General features: G+C 43.4%; 2 protein-coding genes across 2 annotated transcripts in view; one reads left to right on the forward strand and one right to left on the reverse strand.

The window, feature by feature from the left end:
- Nucleotides 1–7,923: 7,923 nt before the first annotated feature.
- FRAT2 (FRAT regulator of Wnt signaling pathway 2) lies at nucleotides 7,924–9,281 on the reverse strand. The gene has a single exon (XM_090037358.1). The coding sequence runs from the start codon at nucleotides 9,103–9,105 to the stop codon at nucleotides 8,635–8,637; it is 471 nt and encodes a 156-aa protein (XP_089893484.1). The 5' UTR covers nucleotides 9,106–9,281; the 3' UTR covers nucleotides 7,924–8,634.
- A 175-nt stretch (nucleotides 9,282–9,456) lies between these two features.
- DPY19L4 (dpy-19 like 4) overlaps nucleotides 9,457–22,188 on the forward strand; it is a 151,932-nt gene continuing 139,200 nt past the window's right edge. Inside the window, exon 1 of the mRNA XM_090040358.1 lies at nucleotides 9,457–9,654. The gene's annotated coding sequence lies outside the window, so the exon portion shown is untranslated. The remainder of the gene's footprint in view (nucleotides 9,655–22,188) is intronic.

Here is a 22,188-nt window from a genome sequence, read left to right on the forward strand (position 1 = left end):
AAGCAGGCAGGTCATCAGACACAGGAAAGGAACACCTGTGGGGAAGCTACAGGCTCACATGGCTGGACAGAGCACATAAAGCCAGTGCATAAGAGCAGGCAGTGAGTCTGGTGCTGTATGCTGCAGGGGAAGGAGTTCGTGGCCAGGAAGCTTGCAAGGCAATGCCTTGTTGACTACTGAGCTGCCTGGGAACTACAACTAAGATGCTGAGAACTTAAAACCTGGCTCTGGGTTGTATCCGTCTGTGCTGAGACCCTTTGTGAGAACCACTGTTAGAGTCAAGAGGGGCTTGCTCTGAGTTGTAGCTAAATCAGTAGTCTAAGTTTGGGACTATTGGGGAGGTGGAGGTCCCAGCTGTGCCTGAGTGGCATGTGACTGCCTTAAGCCCTGCCAGGGTAAGACTCAAAAGTGTGAGATCAGCAGAAACAGGTCCAAGGGCCCAGTGCCTGAGCAGGGCACAAACCAACCTGCTGGAGGACCTACTGCCCAAATGGTACATGAACCAGGGTCAGGGACCCACAGCCCAAGGAGGATGAAACAAGTGCCTGGGAGGGGTGAGAATCAGGGTCAGTGACCTATAGCTGACCCTATAGGGGCAAGATCAGCCCAGAAGGGAAGAAATCAGGGGCCCAGCAGCCTGTAAGGCCAAATTCTGGGGCCAAGGGCCCAGGATGAGAGAGCAGAGGGCCAGAGACCCTGTTGACTAATGGGGATGAAGCCAGGAGGGCTGAACCTGAATCAGTGGGCCAAGGCTGAAGGCTTGCAGCCAGAGAAAAGGGAGGCAGAAGCTGAGAAGGCTGAGGCCTCTACAAGGGACAGAATGATATTATTAAGAAAAACCTGCAAGGCATGACCGTGGCTGTAGGGAAGGTTACAGGCCATAAGTAACCTGAAAGGCAACAGGTGTCCTGGGATAGGCCAGGAGGACTCATCTAGTGAAGGACTGAATTTGAGCTAGCAGGGTCCAGGAGGGGGCTACTAGCAAAGGTAGGATGAGGGCATACGCTAGGTCCCTGGGGCAGCTTCCCATTGAAAAACAAATTATTACATCAAGGCATGGCAGAATAATGTAAAGGGAGCCACCTAGAGCTAGTGCAGGGCAGTAGCTTTTGGGCCACCAGGGGACATCATGGCTGCCCTTGGGGCCTGGTTCTGCTATGTGGGGCCAGTAGAGCATGCTATGGCATGCGATCAACTGATTTAGGGGCCTCTTTCACTTGGCTTATGCTTTTTTAAGAAAAAAGACCAAAATAGTTTTGATTTTTTTTAATTCTATCTCATTCAAATGGAACAGGCATCTTCTGTGCTCATTACCACACAGAAAAGCTACATCCCATGAAGAGCAATGTTTGAACAATAGCAATTTTTGGTGGGGAGAGGGGATGAAGTCTACTGGTGAACAAATAAAAGACACAGCAAAATCTCTGGCATGTTTGGGGGCAACTTTTGGGGACAATCTAGGAAGACCAACACCAGTTTATTTCTTGGTTTAGAGGATGGTTTGTCTTCGGTTATCTGAACCGCTTTAGAAAGCACCTGCTGAAAAGCTGTTCAGCTAAGTGAGTTACAAGATACTTTACCACAGAGTAGGCATACAGTATTATATTAAAGCTCAGAAAAAAAAGGTTTGTTGTATAATACCAATGGTTATAGGTTCGTAAAAATAAATAAATAAATAAAAGCTTGCCAATTTGGATAACAGAAAAGGTACTGTATATGACTGAGTGGTGTTTGCATGCTTGGAGCCCTGAGTCTCCTACCCACTTCAGGCTTGTACCCAACACTCTCTCTCTGTTTTTGATAGGGCCATCCACTGTTGTCAGTATGGATATCCAGGCCCATCAACTCCTTTGGGGTCTAGCATAGAGACACCCTCATTCCTGCTCTGCTGTTTGCTACTTCACCTCTTCCTAAGAGCATTCTTTCTCTTTCACTTTGTCCTCCAACACCTGGGCAGTTCCTTGGAAAGCTGTTCCTCTCAAAGGTTTCTCAGACACTCTGACCCCAGACTTCAGTTCCCCTATATATACACGTAGCTCTTGGTGACACAATTTTCCCATCACAAAACTTATTCCTGGCAAACTGCGGCAAGCAGACAGTTCTCAGTGTGCCATACTTCTTGGTGCCCATAGTAGTAACTTATCTGTCCTCTTCTGCGAGTAACCTCCAAATTGTCAGGCTCTCCCTACTTAAGTCAAACTCCCAGTATATACTTGCAGTATATGACTGAAATCTCACTTCCTAGCTTATTCAGTAACATCTGTTAAACTCCATAACAACACATTGCTTCTTGGTAGGCCTGTCCAGGAATGACGGTTGGGATAATTTGCATGTAGAGCATAACTAGTGTTGCACTGAAACAATAGCATTGCTTCTTTTTAGAAACATCCTGCCTATCAGTAAAAAGATAACAATTTACTATTTATTTATAATGGACTATCCTTTTAACCTTGCTTTGGAAAACAAGTTCTGTACTAAACAGCAGCAAAAACAAAAAGATGGGAATTCAGACCTCTTCCAAAACCAGTTGAAGTGGTTTGACCTTTTTGACAGGCTTGACAGCTACAGCTCCCACAAAGATATGGGCTTTAGCTAAAACTGCATATATGTATATAAGACAACTGTAAAGGTACCTATGATCCTTAAATTAGCTAGGTATCCTGAATTTAGACATCCAGGTTCATATTTTTACTATAACGTATGCAGTACAAGGTAAATAGTTGGCACATCAATAATTTACAGCTTTCATGAAAGATGCAACAAAAATAAAGGTCCAAGGTAACACCATAAAATCAAAAATTGAAATCCATGAAAATATTTTGTGCATCTGTGGAATATTTCTTCCAAAAGCCTCAAACCACTTAATAAATATGCCAAGATTCCCTCATTTCGGACAAAGTAAATTATGAAAGAAGATGGAAGGCGGAACTAGTCTTTTCTTTCAGTCCCAAGCTGTAACAGTTCATGTTATGGAATATTTCTTGATACATGGATCAAACTTTTCTTGTACTGTGACCCAGCAGAAGAGCTGTAGAAATTGCATGTAAGCCCCTTCAATAAGAGCACAAATAAAGGGACCATGAAGAGGAACAGGCCTTTAGATGAGAGAAGCTGACTGAGGAATACAAAAATATTAGCGAGAAAAGACTCTTGTAGGGAGATAAACAGATAAAGATTATACTTGTAGTTGCCTAACAAGGATTTTAGGGGGGAAAAACCGCATACTATTTGGTATTATTTACACAATCAAATTAGCCAAGCTATTTCCACTTTGCCTGTAATTAATGATACCTAGCTCCAAGAACCGAGGAATTAAAACCTTCCATAGTCTTTTTTTTAGAATATTATTTATATATGAATACAGTTTCACACACCTTTCTCAAGATTCATTTGATTGATAGTGGGGAAAAAAGAGATGAAAAGGCATGACAATGTGCATTAAAGAAGGCAAAAGTATTGATTAGTAGTTTTAACTCTGAATCTTTGTCTTTAGAGTTAAATATTTACATTAGGGCAATCACAACGATATAGGTAGAACAAAAATATACCTATAGTGGTAAACTGCTGAAAGCAGCAAAATATTTAATATCAGGTCATTCGAATAAATTTCTAACAATTAAAACATTTGCCTGCTGTACTACCTCTCAAAGCTGCCTTGCCACAAAACAAAGAACATGAAATAAAGTAATAGTTTTGATTTTTGTTGTAATACTGCTATAAAAATTATCACATAGAGCTGTGAAACAGCAGCCTCTCTAAATCATTTTATCAGAAGCCATCCTCTTAACTATTAATTGATTAAATAAGGCTGAGTATACTCAGAGAGAAATTGGAATTTCTTTTAAGATATTTGAGGACTGAGGCTACCCACCTGTGAGGAAAATAAACAAGGCTGTTTGCAGTATAGTTTTCTAGTTTCACTTCATACAAAAAAGAAAATACTATTTTCTTACCTTTAAGACTTTCTACAGTAAAACTGCTGAGGTTGGAAACTAACATATTGCTAACCCTTTTTGTATCACTTAGAAGCAACACCCTTGCCTTAACAGCTCTTTAATTAAAAAGATTTATCACTTCAGTTCCCTTGCATGTGTAGAGGGATGGTTTGTCTGTTTTGTTCTAGTTGTTTTTGATCACTAATTTCTCAGTTCAATTATACTTGCTTTCCACTTGAAATGTACTACACAACCCTAAAACTTCCTATCAAGTTATGTATACAGGCTATTTCATCATGAGAAATGTCACTGTCTTGTACCTGCATATGTATTTGTTACCAGTTAAAGTGATTTTTTTGGTTTTGAAGACAGGGTGAAAATCTCACAGAGACTTTAACTATTGACTTCAGCAGGGTTAGGGCAGGCTTGTCCAACATATGGCCCACAGGCCACCATGCAGCCCTCCAAGCTGTTTTCTGAGCCCCAAGGTGCTGCGACGGGAAACGGAAGTAAACACTGTACTTTTGTTTCGGGGGTGTGATGTGATACCGCTTCCTGTGAGGTCTTTGAATATGGCTCACTGGCCCACTGGGTGATAAAAAGTTCATGATCTGGTCCCACATTCAAAAAAGTTGGACACCCCTGGGCTAGGGTTTCAAACATGGTTCTTGCCCCAGTTTGAATTAATCTTTTAAAATAGACAAGTACAAAAAGACAATAGAAAAACTATGTAATGTAATGTTATGTAATGTAATGTAATGGCTGATCTGATACTTGTAGAGATTGAGCTAAAGTAAAACTAGAAGCCAAAGGAGGAAATGAGGTAAAATAAGTGGATTTTACAACAGACTTTGATAATAAAGATATTTGAAACACAGGAAGAAGAATGCCATAGGGAGTGGCATGAGGGGACGTATACAGTTGAGAGTGGGAAATTACAAGGTGAGACTCTGCAGGTTTTTATAGCTGCTCAATATATGCTACATTGATATATTCCTCAAGATCTAAAAGGAGACTACAGCAGAACAAATTAGATGAACTCATGATGTAAAGAAGGGTTTGGAGCAAATATTCAGTAATATGGTTGTCTAGTCATACAAAGAAAATTCAAGGAGTATAAAGCCAGAATATAGACTTAAATGAAACAGGGGTAACTTTGCTTCATACTCATGTAACATCACAGGGTGGCAAAAAGTTAACTCTTTTTTTCACAAAATACTTAAAGGTCCTAGTTTTTAGCCTTGATTTTAAGTACAATGAAAAAAAGCAAGCAGCCTCAAACACATTACTGTAACACCCTTTAGCTAACATCTATGCAGATATTTTATTTTATTTCAAGCATGGAAATCAGTGTATTTGCTCAAGGATCCTGCTTTGACACAGTTTGCTGGCTGAGTTGACAAGAAAAAAAGAGATGAAGCCTTAACAATAATCAAACAGCAACTAGGAAAGTTGTAGGCGCCCTCATTTAACTTATTTTAGCTTCATAACAGCTAAATTAAAAACAGTTGAAACACAAATGATCTTATCTTTCCAAACTGAAGTCAGTCCAAGCATACACTGAAGGACAAATGCCTGCCAAGCAAGTTTAAACATACCTGTAGCTAATTTCTAGATAGACAAAAATCAACAAATTGACAGCTAAGGACTAGTTCAGGTTAAACGGATTAAACAAATCCTGCCTTCCTTTAGCAAAGTATGAAGTTTATATTTTACTTCACTATCTATATTCTGTGCTGAAAAAACTATACACATACCCTTCTGAATTAGAATAGTAACTTTATACTTTCACTTTCTAGTAGTACAAAGATATGCAGCAATGTTTGCAAGATAAAATTGATTTAATGTTTTAATTTTCAAAATCAATATAATAAAAAGAAAGCTTATGTACATTTCAAAATGGTCCAGTTTTGTAAAAACATGTTTTCTAAAGCCAGGATGATAGGCAAAATTCGATCTGTTTCTTTATGAAAAAGTGAGGCAAGCTCTATTTTGAATAAGGTAAATTTTCTTAAGACATATAAGGAAGATATGGTGGTGTGCTAAAGGTTATTGGCATGAGTTTAGGATATTCACGTTACAAGTGTTGAAGGCATATCAGTGAGTTATTCAAGTTATCCAAAACAAGTGCCAAAACCTTCTACACTCAAGATAGTCTTTTCATATATAGTTATGCCAGCCTTTCACAAAGGAAAGAAAGGGCGCTCAGAAGTAATTTAGGATGCTTAAAAAAACAGGTGGTCAATACCTTTTCTAAGAAAAGTGAAAAATCTAGCTAAGTTCATGGAAGGAATGCCACATGTCTTTCAAGGACTACAAAGGGCACATTAAATAGTTAGTTGTCCTTAGAATATACATACCTGATCTTTATTGGGGGAGGGCAGGGGAGGGGAGAGGAGAGGGACACAGACTTGTACATCAAGAGCACTGGTAGAAAATTCAGGTTAAATTATCCACATAAGCTTTCACATACATATGGGAACATTCTAGATGGCTTTTATTTTAGTTACAGAATTAGCCAAACTTGTGTAACTATTGACTGTGCATTAGCTAATAGGTAACTTAGAAGTAGTATTATACTAAATGGGCAGGCTTAGTATGAACTAACTGAGCATACACTAAATTAAACGGTTCAGCCAAGGGTTCAAATTCACCACACAGGCATAGCAGGTGCAAGTCTGGCTCTACAAGTCAAACATGAAAACTAATTAGCTTTTGAAAGACACTGGCTGGTCATTATGATTGAAATTCAGATAGTTTTGTGTGTTACCAACTTCTTTCAACATTTAAAAAAAGGGGGAACTTAAAGAGAATCCTCCGTACTATTCCCAACCCACACATGCAGCATTGGTTCTTATTAAGAGAACGAGACAGCAAACCCAAGTCATTTCTAGACTGTGCAAAATGCAGAGAGGTAACCAGGAAACATTGTTATATTTTTCAAGAAGTAAAATTGAAGACATTAGTGTTTCTAAAATTCCATTTCACCTGTTTCTTTGAGTTACAGGTTTCTCAAAAAACAAATATGGACACACAAATCGTTAGAACAAGATACAGCTAGCTGAAAATATATTCTGCTTGTAAAATTTACTACTTCAGCAGCACATTAAAAACATATTTATGTATGTGCTATATATTATGTAAGCCATTAAATAGTCCCAGAATTAGATGCAGAATAAAAATCATAAAATATGCTTATTTCTGGATCAGATTTGACCTTCAAAAGAACTAATTGTTCATGTACATCCAAATGCTCAAACTGCCTTTTCAGGCAAAAGCAAACATCTTCCATTTTCTTTTATGTAGGAGGATCACTACCTTCCTCAAAGGAGCAGCTTTTACCTTAAATTGAATAGGGGAGGGGAAACTGTGGTGTTCCAGCCTGTCATGTGTTCAGACCCTGATCTTAAAATGCTCCCTGGCTCTTAGAATCAAACAGAAGCATACCTGGTAACCGGCATACAATGTGTATACACACAAAGATCTTTGATCAGTATCAGATCCTATTGAATACTAAATATATTTTTATTCGTTTCCCATGGCCCAGTGGAAACCCATACCACTCTGGATCTCCAAAATATTTGTAGGGTTTTCTGCAGAAACAGGAAGCATGAATAAATAGCCAACTTCAGCTGCATTCCTCCCACTAATGCCATCGTACATTGGTAACGGTGGTGTCAAGTGCAATTTGACTTAAAAATTCCTATGGCAACATTGCAGACGACACAAAGGGGTGTCTGTGGGCTTAGGAAAGAAGGCTGCTTGGCAAACAAAAGGGCTCAATTGCATCTCCCTGCATTAATAACTGGTGTCCCACTGCCTCAGACTATGCGGATGGGGGGGCTTTGTCTGCAAAATGGAGCTCTCACCAGAAAGGGAAGACTCAGGTTTCGGTATTGTTTCTCCAAGAGGGTCATCCCTGGAGCTCGCCTCATAGGGATGAGGGCTGCCTTCCCTTTGGATGCCAAGAAGACATGAGACTCCCGCATAAAAACAAGACCACATTTATTCAATACAGACACGTTCATTTAGACAAAGGAGTCCTGTGACCCAGGAACACAATTCAGACACTCCGGTACGAAGCGTAGAGATTTTTAATCAACAGCTGCTTGTCAGCCAGCCATTGGGAAGGTCTATTTTTATTTCTTTTTTTTTTTTTTTTAATTATTTAAAAAAAACCCCAACGAAAAACTGTGTCTCTCCGGCACGCTGTGTGCGAGTCTGTGGGTGCGTGAGCATGTGTCTGCCTGCGGGCAGGTGTCTCGGGCGCTACCTCCGGTGACCAGCGCGCATCAGACGTGGTTCGCCGGCGGCTCTTGCCCAGGTTCAGTCCAGCCGCTTCCCGGCGGGGAGATTCCCAGGTCACCCCGCTCCTCAGTCACAATGGAAAACAAGCCCTCTCCAAGCGACACCCCGCGCCTCCTCCCCGAGGGGAACTGAAGATTGCTGCCAACGGCTCGGGCTAGCCGGGCGGGGAAGGAGCCCCCGCGGCGCGGGGCGGAGCTCGTGGAAAGGCAGGGGGGAAAAAAAAAGCACAACAACAAGCCAGCGCCTCCTCCGCGCTCCCGGCCCCGCTGAGCTGCCCCGGCCGGGGGGCGGGCAGAGCCCGGGGCTGACAGTCCGCGGCGGGCGGGCGGGCGCGCAGTCCTGGTCCGCAGCCACGCCCGACGCCGCCCCGCGCCCGCCGCCCGCCGCGCGGCTACTGCAGGGGCTGCAGGGCGCCCGCCGCCGCCTCGCCGCCGCCGCTCGCCGTGGCCGCCGCCAGCTGCAGGCGCCGCACGGCCTCCTTGATGAGGTTCCCGGAGAGGATGAGCTGCTGCAGGAGCCGGTGTGGGTCCTCGTCGTCCCCCCCGCGCCCCGGCGGCGGCTGCTTCCTCCGGCGCGCGGCGCTGCGCAGCCAGCCCCGGCCGCACAGCTGCTTGGCCCCGCGCTGGCTGCTCGGGTCCGGGCGCTGGGGCTCGGCGGCGCCGGGCGGCCGGCCGGCGGGGGAGTAGGGCGCGGCGCGGTCGCGGGCGCTGGCGGGGCCGCGGGGGGCCGGTGCCCGCTGCGCGCTCAGCTGTAGCACTTCGCCCAGCTTGGCCACCAGCGCGTCCACCTCCTTGGAGCCCGCCGGCCCCACGCCCACGGCGCGCTCCAGCAGCAGGAAGCGCTCGCCCGGCCGGCACGGCATGGCCGGCCCCGCTCGCGCACACACACACGCGGCTGCGGGCGAAGCTGGAGCGCAGCCCGCTGCGCTCGGTTTGTAAACAATGGGTGACGCGGCGCTCCGGCCGCCACCACCGTGTCCGCGGAGGCGGGGGAGCGCGAGCGGGAGAGCGCGGCGAATGGTAGCGCCCGGGCCGCCGGGATCCCCAGATGAACCCTCCTTTGCGGTGACAGGAATAGCCCAAGTGCTGCCATCCCCCCCGTCTGCTCTTCACATGGGCTCGCCCTCTTTCAAACCCCGCACTGAGGACAGGGGGCGGGCCCGCGGGGGGCGGGGCTGCAGGGGGCGGTCCGCAGCCCAGCCTCGCGCCCGGCGGGTGCCAGGGCTGCTTTGCCGAGCTGTGAAATGGGGATAATCCATCGGGCGGTCTCCCTGGGCTGTCGGCCCGTCCGTTTTGGCAGCAGAGTCAGTGCAGCCACGCCTAGGGCTCCCGTGGGCAGACATGTGGGGACTCGCACATAGATCATTTGCACAAGAAACGCGTGTGGAGACAGTCACGCCCGTAGATCACAGGTACATCCCTGGAGAAACGGGCAGGGGGGTGCTGGCGAGGCAAGCTCCCCACCCGGCTCCTGGGAGGCGGCTTCTTCCTGCCCACCTCCTGTCATTCTTGATGGGCAACTCGCTAGTATTTCATAATAGTATTAATGCTGCTATATGTGAATAGCCAAATAATGACCCCTACAGCTGCTGTCTTATTGAATTCACAATCCACTGAAACATCCATTATAAACGTTTTAACAATGTGCTTAATATCCACATTTAGATTTGTTTACACAGTTCTAGGTGGGGACTCACATTTATGTAGCTGTACTTTCAAGGGTGCAGGATTGCATGGTGATTCCCTGTCTGGCAGCATACCTCAAGATTTAATTTTGAGTTCTCATTAGTCCTGCAGACTGTTTGGGCCTTTCACATTCAATGATCATAATTCTCCTGTTTTGTATGCACACAGTGTCCTTGTATCCAGTATTGTATTGATTTTTTTAACATTTTCTTGCATGGCAGGCACATACCTTTGCAATCTTAATTCCCATTGTTGGAATTAACCGAAGTGAAGCATGTGTATGCTCTTACTTCCTCTGGTTTTCTACCGGTGATAATAGCCCAGCATCACTCTCCGTTCTTTTGTATTAATTTATATTTATATTCTCAATTCTTTTATATTCAAACCCCGTTTTTTAGGCGGCAGTTTTCACCCTACTGAGGTTCTTGGGATATACATTTTAAAAAGGTACTTTCTGGTCTTTAAAAACTGCATATAAGAGCTTGATTCTGCATACAAGTGTTTATATAAGAAACTGTATGATAAAATCCCATCAGAACAAACAGAGCCACTTGTACAACTGACAAGGTACTACTTGTAAACCATATTAATCTGATGTTCAGCAGAAGGTAGGGGAGGGGTGACACCTTAGACTAACTCCTGAGAGACATGAGATTCTTTAGGCCATTATGCTGGATGCTGTAAGTAGAGTTGAAGAGAACAGGGGTACAACATAGAAAAGAATAAAGAAATTAAAAAGGATAGGGGTGGGGAGGGACTTTATTCTCTTCTATTTAGTACCACTGCACTCTGCAAGTCCATTCATAACCTCTAAAAAAATCTGCTGTAGCCTATGAAAGCTCATGCCTCTCTGAACAAGTTAGTCTAAGGCAGCATTTCTCAACCCGTGGGTCTCAAGAATATATGAAAGGGTTGAAAACTTTAAATTTAAAAAATGGATCAACAAGCTTTAAAAATGGATTCTCCTTTAAAGGAGAAACAAGTGGGAAACTGGCTTTTCCCTTGCAGGCTGGCAGAGCTCCATGTGTGAACACTTAGCCTGTCGTAAGTGTAAGGTAGCTTTCTAAACCTGTGCGTGGAAACAAGAACTGCTCCAGAGGAAACTGAGTAATAATACTTAGAAACTGAAAGGGACTTAACATTTCCTAAACCCTGTACAATTCCTGGAACTAGATGATCTAAAGCCTTGGAATCTGTTTCTACTTTTTCTTTCTATTATTATTATTACTATTATTAAATAATCAGATTGATAGGTTATGAACAGGATTACATGACATGGTCTCTGTGATAGCAGAGGACTATGCTTACTAAGCCAGGAAGTCCCTTCCCAGTCCTTTCTTTCTACCTCTCTAAATTAATTGTTTCATATCCATTTTGTTCACGTTTCAGAAACTTCTGTCATACTTTTTTTCACCAAGATGCTATATACAATGATTCTCCCCTTAACAATAGATGATGTTGTGTAATGTTGCTTATATAAGTTAAATTAATCTCCTGCCCACACTTACTTACATTTTGCATTTAGAATAAAGAGAGATCAGGATATCCTTACAAAAGAATAAGATGAGCTAAGATTTTTCTAACAATTGCTTTACTAATCCAACATCTGCAGTTGAATTCCAAAAACAGAAGATATTCCTTTTAAAAAAACAGATAAGTTTGCTAAGGGGCAATAATGTATTTATCTGTGACAGTACCCCAAAACTCTCTATAAAAATTGGGCCAAAACTTTAACTATAATTAATGGTTTTGGATGTCCAATTGAGACGCAGTAAAGGGACCTAAATGAGCAATCTCGGGTGCATCTCCATGAGACATTTCCTGAGGAATAGACTAATTAGCTCCACAGTAAACATCTTGAACTCTACACATGTAGGGCTATTAGACTGGAGTAAACTAATAAACTCCACAGCAGGGTAGTACTTGTAAATGCAGAATGTTTTACTCCACAGCATCATACGTGTAGATGCTGATGTGGCTGGGGCATGAGAGTGCTTCAGTGTGGAGGCTGCCTGCTGGCTAGCCCCACACTGGAGCACCCTCATGTCCCAGCCAGCCCTTCCGCAGCACAGTTAGCTGAGTTGGAGCAGCCCCAGGCTGGCAGCCTGGCTCCCTGAGTCCTGTGCCAGCCAGGGCTGCTCCAACCCAACTCAATGTGCTGCAGTCCTGGGCATGCATATAAACACGGTGCCCAGGCACAATAAACTTTGGCCCAATATGTGTCGGCGTTTATTGTATCACATTAATATGCATGTGTAGATGTGCCCCTAAAGACCTTAGTTACTCTAGAAAAATTAAATCTTATTTCATACAAATACAAAGAAATGTCTATTTCTTCACAACATATGAACCTTGAAAATGAATTGATTTTTTTTCAAATGTATTGTTTTTTGGCAACCAAATATATTCTTTGGAAAGAACTCCTTTTATATATTTATTAGGGCTTTGCGAAGCTTTGGGTGGTGATTCGATTAGGAGGAGACTCAGGCTGATTTGGTGGCTGAATCTACAAATCAGAATTGAATCAGGGGACCAATTTAAAAGTCCGAATCAATTCAAAGCTCTCCGAATCTTCAGAAAAGATTTGGAGAGCTTTGATGATTCAGACAGTCCCTGGTGGCTGCAGCAGGGAGCTGCAGCTGACTCCACACTGGTAAGTCAGGGGTGGGCAAAATACGGCCTGCAAGGCCATTCTATCCGGCCTATGGGGCCCCTAAAAAATTTAGAAAATTAATATTGATCTGTCCTTGGTTCCTGTCAAAAATGACAGGAACCAGGGGTAGTAGGACCCAGGGGAGGCCCAGAGGACTCCCGCAACAGCAGGACCCACCTGGCCTCACCCCACAGCTGGAAGCCCCAAGTGGGGCTTCTAGCCTGGGACCATGTGAGTGCACCACACTGGAAACTCGTAAGGGTAGGGGGGACCTCAGGCAGGGAAGGAGCCCGGGGAAAAGCTGAGCCCAGGGAAAAGCAGCCCCTCCCCTGCCCCATGGCCAGCTTTCCCTGCTATAGCCACTCGCAGCTTGTCCAGGGCTGTCCTGAGCAGGCACAGGCAGCCCCATGCAGGCAGTGAGTGGCTGCAGTGCAGGGTGCTGGCCATGGGGCAGAGGAGCGGCTGCTTCCCCTCCCCCCCCGCACTCAACACCATCTTGTAACCCGTGCCCGCTGCCAGCCTCGGCCCTGCACAGGCTCTGGGCTCACCCATTAGGGCTGTGCCACAGCGGCAGCAGCTGTGGCCCCGCCCTCCCCCGATTGCCAAGCCAGGTAGTATTTGTTGCTGCTGCCTGCCTGGAGCTCATGCACTGAGCAGCCCAGAGGCAGTGGTGGCAAACACTGCCTGGCACGGGAAGCTGGGAGGGGGCAGGGCACAGCTGCTGCCGCCACAGCACAGCTTCAATGAGCGAGCCTGGAGCTGGGCCATGTTTGCCGCCACCGCCTCTGGGCTGCCTGTGCCTGCTCAGGACAGCCCCACACAGGCTGCAAGTGGCTGCAGCAAGGAGCACTGGCCACAGGGTGGGGAAGGGGCTGCTTTTCCTCACACTCAGCACCAGCTCATTCCCTGCTGGCAAGCAGGGGTTTGGAGCTGCACGCTGCCCCCAGCCTGTACCGTGGGGCTGGAGGGCACTGAGAGTGAGCGGGTGCATGGGGCCTACACCAGTGTCCCAGGGCCAGCGCCAGCAGGGCCCAGAGCAGGGTGGCAGAAGTATAGGGTCCCAGCCAGCAGGGGCGGTATGGAGCCAGGCCATCTCCCCCCTCTCCCTGCTGGTGCAGCCCAGCCCAGCTCCACAGACTCCTGCCAGCCTGCGCCCTGCTCTGGGTCCCACTGCTGCTGGCCCTGGGACATTGTTCCCAAGACAATGCAACATTGCTCCCAAGATGGTGACCAGGGGGTGGGGCAACGATCAAGGAGCAGGGCTACCCGTGCGGCCCTCGACAGCTTGCAAAAACTGGGTAAGAGGCCCTTTGCTGGAAATAATTGCCCACCCCTATGGTAAGTACTAGTGGCAGGGGATGGGGGGTGGAGGAGGGGACCATGGGGGGAGCCTTACACCATTTCAAATCTGATTACCACATGGTGCATTTTGCGTCTGAACTATGTTGTTTGTTTAATGTAGGGCATGTGTCAGCTCCTATTCACGCTAAGGGAAGCATGATCAAACCCTTAGATTATAAAATTCTACCATATCACAATTAGCAACATCCCTTACCTCTTTCCTGGTCTTTCTAAGTTAACTTCTTTAAATGTCTGGCTTCGTGTTTTTAGCTACTCCAGCATGAATTCCACAATTTTTCCAGTCTTAGACCAAGCCTGGACTGTACCCTATAAACTGTTCTTGTTTAGCAGGTGCAACTGGGTTTGCTCATTCTTCTGTTGGGAGTCTGTGACCAGCAGACCAGTGCATTTATTTGTAATGATAACAACAAAGGTATTTTACCCTTGTGGGAGATCTGCAGTTCCTATTTTGTATAGGAGCTGTGTGTTAATTTAATGTTATATGTTGGGAATGCATTTTGAGATATGATTAAAATAAAGTGATATCCAAGTTTGTTGATTCAATAAAGTTGCATCCAACTGTCTATACACAAGTGCTACTTTAATTTGAGACAAATCTAATACATTTGCAAATCTAATACATTTGCAAAATTTGGGGTGAGGTGAGCATGCTAGTAGGGAGAGAAAGACTGCAGCAAGACCTTTTAAAGTTCTGGCTGGTTTTCATCTTGAAAGTTTAATCTCTTTTAATAGCAATAGAGTTGCTGGAGGAGTAGCTGTAGCAGCAGACCTGCATTTGCCCCCTCAGGTACAGATTGGGGGCCAGGCGGGGACAGATGGTAGAGAAAGCAGGGTACGGTGGGGGTAAGGTCCCATCCCTGCCTCCCTCACCCCGGACCCAGCTAGATTCTAGCTCAGTAATTCTCGACCAGTGTGTTTCTAAATTCCAGAAAGTGTTGGGAGGACGCCTTGAAGCTAAAATGGTTAAGAATACTGCTTTAGGCTTTTACATACCTTTTGGAGGTCTTGGTACTTGTAGTTTATCATGTACCCTGATAGTAAATGTTCTCTAAAGGTATTAAGTATGACCCATGCAATTCCAAACTGCTGCAGATGTAATACCTGATTTATTCATAAAATGAATTAAACTGATCTTTCCCATGTCCCTCAAACCAAACTTTGTTTACAAATAAAAATATCTGGTCACAGCCCAAGGGTCCAACATAACTTTTATTTCCTGAGCAGCAGAAGTCCATCTATCAGCCAGGATATGCCTATGCCTAACAGCACCAACTCCTCAAGTTGTCTGACTACATCAAGACCTACGGTGTATGGTAGTTCCATTACCTATGCCCTCTGGCTCGTCCAGTCTTCTTCTAGGGTCTCCGAGGTCAGCACTCCCACATCCAAGGTCTTTCATACTCTTAGAATAAAACTTTCTCTACCCTCTGGGGATTCAGGTCCAGGAATCTTCCCTCACCTGCAAAGAAACCCCTCCCCCAACCTGATCCACTAGATGCTGAAACCCTTCCATGTGTCTAACCCATGTACTGAGTTTCCAAAATTCTCCACCAGCCTTTAATAGTAAAAGGATAATATTCCATGACCAGCCTATTGCCTTGGTCTGGCTGAGCTATAGAGATCATTTCAGATGACACGTGACGGTACCTGTTTCACAAGGTTTGTCAGGTTGCCTTGTGCAACATCACTAGTTCTTACTAGTCTAGGAATGAGAGACCAGGGCTGGGAAAAAAATCTTCTGCTTTTTTGGCTTACTAACTTTATACTGTTGTGAATTATTCTCTCTGTGTCTTAACATGTTTTATGTTACAATACAGGAATGTGACTAAATAAAATTAAAAGTTAACATTACATCAGTCACTAATTCCCCTGGAAATAGGCTTTTGCAGCAATCACTAGTAGAATCCCACAGTTTAGAGAAAACATTCCATGTGGGTGTTATCAAAATTCCTTAATAAATATCTAACATTTATTGCCATAAATGATGGCACACTACCACACAACTCCTTAAAAGCTGAGGTACCTTGAAATATAAAATATTTATGTGGTCACCCACTTCAGTTTGCTATTGTTAAAGGCATTGCTATGGGCTGGTTGTATGGTTGTATGGGCTGGTTGTATGGTTGTATGGGCTGGTTACTACTGCCCATACTTGTCAGTATTGAAACGCATCCTGTTTATGTTAGCCCACCCCTGTAACCTATCCAGATCTTGCTGCAATCTTCCCCTCCCTAGTAGCGTGCTCACCTCACCACAAATTTTTGGTATCATCAGCGAATTTAAACAGGTTGCATTTCACCCCGTCGTCCAAATCGCTGATAAAGGAATTGAACAGCGCGGACCCCAAGAACTGAGCCCTGGGGGACTCTGCTGCCCACTTCCCCCAAGGTCGAATATGACCTATCCACCACCACCCTCTGAGTGCGGCCCTTCATCCAACCTGCAATCCATCTATTCACCCAATTTTTTTAATGAGGATGGGCTGGGAGATGGTGTCAAAGGCCTTGCTGAAGTCCAGAAAGACTACATCCACGGCAACACCTGCATCCAAGGCTTTTGTGACCTTATAAAAGGCAATCAGGCTGGTCTGACATGACCTGCCCCTAATGAAACCGTGCTGGTTGCCCTTGAGCATCATCCCTGAAGCCGGCCCATCGCAGATGGGCTCCTTGATGATCTCAGAGAGTTTCCCTAGGATTGAGGTAAGACTGACCGGCCTATAGTTGCCTAGGTCCTCCCTCCTCCCTTTTCCTTTTTGTTCCTTCCTGTTAGTAATATTGAAATAAACAAGAAGCAAAGGTTTCTTTTATTGGACTAACTGTATCTGAGATTTTACAAGTTATCCATTTGCTAATTGATTTCATAGTAGCTCCATCAGTCTGAACTAACTGTTGTCACAACCATACAGACATAACTCAAGTGAGGCTTAACTCAAGTGAGAGCCACCTCCGTTCAAAATATATTGATATTCTGTATCTATGCTACCAAAGCAGTCTCATGTGTGGGACTAAGATTTCCATGAGTCAGTCCCATGGTTTTTAGCCCTATAACATGTTGAACTACTCTTTAAATTGTTTTGAAAACTTGTCTGTTGTTTCTAGATGCATGGGAAGGGAAAGTATGGGAAAAACACTGGAAACTAATGACACTCAAGTGGCACTATCTAGCCTATTCCCTCCTCTTAGGCTAGCCAACTCAAGTCAGGAGTACTAGAGCATTTGAGTTAAGGGCTGTTTTTGTATGTAGAGGGAATTCAGGCTGGGGCTTCAGTCGAGTTATAAATCATGTTAACTTTGTAGTGAAAACAAGCCTAAAGAGCTTGCAGTCTAAGACTGTTAACAAATGGATTTACAGTTCATTGGAATGGATTTGCTGATACTGTTATATCTGCAATGCAGAAAAGCACATTAAAGCTAACATATCTTTGTACTTCGGGAGAAAAACGGCTCCACCGACTTATCTAGTTTTAAAATCACCCACTCTGGTGATGTTTCTACCTTCCATTTACTATTTAGTTTAATGCTATAATAAGCAGGTCTCACCAAGGGGTTGTTGAAAAGTAAACTTCCTGTAAATAAGAACATGACCTGTGGGAGCAGAGAGGGCCAGACACAACCTTGCTGCACTTCTTGTGTCTTAGAATCATACCTGCCATTAAAATGGAAATGCAGGCAAAACAAAATTAAAATAAGACAGGGAAAGTCTCTCCTGCAGTTCCAGATTTGTGATTCTTCTCCTCCTCCCACCCATTCCCTATTCATATTTATGCAGATTTCTGTCTTCCTTGGGCACTGTTTAGTCTGGTATGGCAAATTGTGGTACAGGAATTACATTACAAAAAATAAAATGTTAATGATGATGATTAAGGTTTTTCCTGGGATTCCCATATGCACTCTTATTATCACTGCTGCCATCATTCAACTGCAGCAGTCTCCATTCTGTGTGCATTGATGCTGTTGCAACTGAAGTAGGTGGAATATTAAATTGAAGACTGCTTTTCTTGAAATGAGTGCAGATTGCTCTTCCTACATAAAATCATCTAAGTAGAAAGAAACCGTATGATCCCAAAAGCCCTGAGGAAGAACTTGTCTGAGAAATCAAAAGATGACTGTTAATTTAATCTCTTTTAATAGCAATGCCTTTAACAATAGCAAACTGAAGTGGGTGACCACATAAATATTTTATATTTCAAGGTACCTCAGCTTTTAAGGAGTTGTGTGGTAGTTTGTGTGACTCAGAAGTAATTAATTCTTAATGGAAAAGATCAATTCACACTAGAAGAATGTGCCATCAACATATCACTGAGGATCTGAGAGGGTCACACTCCTGAAGGCATCCAGAGACCAATTAATAAATTAATACTCAAATTCCTCTGAGGCTATTCATTTCATCAAAGCCATGACAATGATAGCTAAAATAGTAGGGCCTGTTTTCACTGTAGAAAACATTTTGATAGGAGCCCCAATTAACACACAGCTCACTCTAGCATGGCTAAACATTATAATGATTTTATTTATTTCATGTTTGTGTATGACACCATAGCTGTGCGTGTTTCTGTCTTGCAATGTTGATAGGAACTGCAGATCTCCCACAAGGGTAAAATACCTTTGTTGTTATCATTACTTAAGATTTATGGATTATAGGATTCCTCTTCAAGATCCTGGTTTGTGAGAGGGTGGTTAAGCACTGGACCAGAATACCGAGAGAGGCTGTGGAATCTGTGTCACTGAAAGCCTGTACATGCAGGTTAGACAAATATTTATCAAGTGCAGGCAGGGTTGATCTGCCTTGATCAGGCAGTTAGACTAGATGGACTCCAAGGATCCTTTCCTGCCCTTGCTGAGTTCTGATTACCTGAGATCAGGGAACAAATTTAGTTCTTTAATCATGGTTTAGTTTGGAGACTATAGACAAATTCATGGAATAACCCTGTTGGAGAAAAACCATGTTGTAGCTAGGTTTTCCAAAATGGTACATCAATATAGCCATAAATCCTGCTACTGGATCAAAGCCCATGTATAGAATGACCCACAGTATCACTTAATAAACTTAATTTTTAAATTATAGCATCGTGCTTATAAAGTATTGCAAAAGAGGTAGAAAACAGAGATACTCCTTTATAGAACTGACAGAAATGCATATAATTTTGGCAGAAAACATGGAAGTGGAGTCCAAATCTTTCCCCTTATTATGGAGACACCATTAGGGCCCTTTCAAATTTTAATGGTACAATACACTTAGCTGTAGTGTAGATGAGGCTTAAACAAAGCAAACTTGATTTAAACCAAAATAAGAGTGCCCACATGCAGTCTTACACCCAAATAGCTACAGGTGTGAATTGCAACTTGTTTCACTATTTTGTTACCTATTTGTATACAGACAAGTCCATTGTTTAAAAAAAGGCAAGGGTTTTGATGTAGTCAGACAACTTGAGGAGTTGGTGCTGTTAGGCATAGGCATATCCTGGCTGATAGATGGATTTCTGCTGCTCAGGAAATAAAGGTTATGTTGGACCCTTGGGCTGTGACCAGATATTTTTATTTGTAAACAAAGTTTGGTTTGAGGGACATGGGAAAGATCAGTTTAATTCATTTTATGAATAAATCAGGTATTACATCTGCAGCAGTTTGGAATTGCATGGGTCATACTTAATACCTTTAGAGAACATTTACTATCAGGGTACATGATAAACTACAAGTACCAAGACCTCCAAAAGGTATGTAAAAGCCTAAAGCAGTATTCTCAACCATTTTAGCTTCAAGGCGTCCTCCCAACACTTTCTGGAATTTAGAAACACACTGGTCGAGAATTACTGAGCTAGAATCTAGCTGGGTCCGGGTGAGGGAGGCAGGGATGGGACCTTACCCCCACCGTGCCCTGCTTTCTCTACCATCTGTCCCCTCCTGGCCCCCAATCTGTACCTGAGGGGGCAAATGCAGGTCTGCTGCTACAGCTACTCCTCCAGCAACTCACGTACCAGCTGCTGGAGCCACATGTACCTATGGCCCCTCTTGTTAGCCCTGGGAGCATGGGAGGCGTAGAATGAGAGGAAACAAGTTGGACTGAAAGGGGCCCCACAGCTGCCCACCTGCCTGTATACATGGTAAAGCATGCTTCCGGGAGCGCTGGTGCTACGTGGGATGGGGGTGCGGGAGAGGGAGGTGAGAAGCAGTCATGGATGCTGCTTGTCTGTGAGATTCTGGAACTTCTGGCAAGAGGTAAGCAATTGCTTACTTCCTGGCATAGTGGCCAGGCACCACGGTCTTGGAAGGACCTTGCAACAACCCAGGGTGCCTGGGGTGGAGAATAACTGGCCTAGAGTGAGGAAGAGGTTTTCCATCTATATGTATTTTTGAGTTCCGATAATATAATACAAAACAGATATGGTGCAAGCTGTTTGCTTTTTGCACTGATTTTTATATATGCTGCTCCTTGGACCAACAAAAATGTGAAAAAATGCAGCTACCTCATATGCATTTAGCAAAACAGTTAAGTCTCATGCACACTCTCATAATTGTGTATACACATATGGGTTCCATATATGCCATTGAAGACCTGTTGCATTTCATAGCATGGATTGTAGAAATGTATCATGTTGACGTACTGAATAATTTCCTGGAATATAACAGTCGAGAAATAAGTAACATTTTGTGTGTAGGTGAATAATCTAGCACTATAGATGTACCACTTATAGTACATCAGTCAGATCTGCTCTTTCCATATTAATAGCATATTCAAAAGAATTTTTCTTCTGCAATTGACAGTTCATTTTTGAAAAATGTCTCCCATCTCTTTAAATGACAGTCCATATTTTGATGTTTATATTTGCCATCTGGAGATATTAGCTTTGTTCTACACTAGAATTATGAGAAAGTGAAAATTAAATATAAAAAGATTAAAAGATTTTTTAAAAAGAATTGTAAGGAAATAGGGGAGTTAATAGTATAGGGATATGTAATGTTGGCTGCATTTACATGTATGGATACACTATTTATTTTTTGAACAGAGCAGATCAAATTCAGCGGGACCCTGTGAAATTAAAAACTGCATTACGGTCTGAAAATAGTCCAGGATTTGTTATAAGTAAATCAAAAAATTACTGTGATTGAGGTGGATAAGAATAATGCATTTTCTTTCATTTCCAGTTTACTTTGTGCATTTAACAGTATATTCTGTATAATCAGATTTACACTTATTCCAGTGGAATTAACTGTGAATCAGTTTCCCTTTGTGTACAGATTGTATACACAGCAACAGAAGAGAAAAATGTTTGAACAACATATGGAAATATTCCCATAAAAAACACAAGAAAGGAAGGGAACACTAGAAGCAACAGTGGAACCAGTGAACCCTATGCTTTTAGAAAGATAAAAACAAAAGACTGGAAGAGCCTTCCTGGGTCAATGAGTCCAGACTCTTGATCTCACAGATAACCATGTTATATAATCCCTCATACACTGATGAAGCTTCATTTCAAAACTAGGTTTTTTTCCTCTGCCATTTGACTAGTTTTTCAACTGACTGTTTCTTTTAACATCTTGAGATGCGAAAGTTTTAATTTAAGATTGAACTGAAAAATAATTTATAAAACAAAATAATAGATGTTTAAGATCTCAAATCAGTAACAGAATGCACAAATAAAGTGACATATATATGGTTAGTGTAATATGAAAAGATAGCATGACAATACTTTGGCTAATTTGTTAAATGTCACAGAGCATTTTGAGATCCTTTGAGACAATGATGTTGCTGCTGTTAGTATTAACATAGTGTTTATTTTGTTCTATCCTTGCTTCAGAAGTCTGTGTCCCCAACCACAGTTCAGAGGTAATAGGCAAGTAGAAGTATGTAAAGTATGTGGCTTCCTGCAGCTCTGCATTCACTGTAACTGTGTCATCAGCTGTTGCAGGGTAAACATAAACATGAAACTCAGATCTTAGCAAGTAAAAGCATTTCCATTCTCTAATGTAATGCACTGGACTAGTACAACTTCATATTTGCCATAATATAGAATACTTGAGTCTAGTCACATAAAACAAACTCAGATTCAAACACTGATTCCAAACAGCAAAGCGATTAATAGTCTTTCCCAAGAAATGTATTAATGTTCTTTCCAGTTATATCTGTTGTTGAGAGTGGCAGGGACATATACAGTATTCAGAGATGGTTTGCATTCATTTATGGTTATATCACTGGGAGAGGCACTGCCATCTGCCCTTACCATTCCTCTCTCAACTCACTGCTC

The sequence above is a fragment of the Crocodylus siamensis genome, chromosome 3 (genome assembly GCF_052110815.1).
Source record: "Crocodylus siamensis isolate JL-2025a chromosome 3, ASM5211081v1, whole genome shotgun sequence".
Lineage (NCBI taxonomy): Eukaryota > Metazoa > Chordata > Crocodylia > Crocodylidae > Crocodylus > Crocodylus siamensis.

Coding starts and splice junctions, on each gene's coding strand:
- FRAT2 (XM_090037358.1), bottom strand. CDS start 9,105: ATGCCGTGCCGGCCGGGCGAGCGCTTCCTGCTGCTGGAGCGCGCCGTG.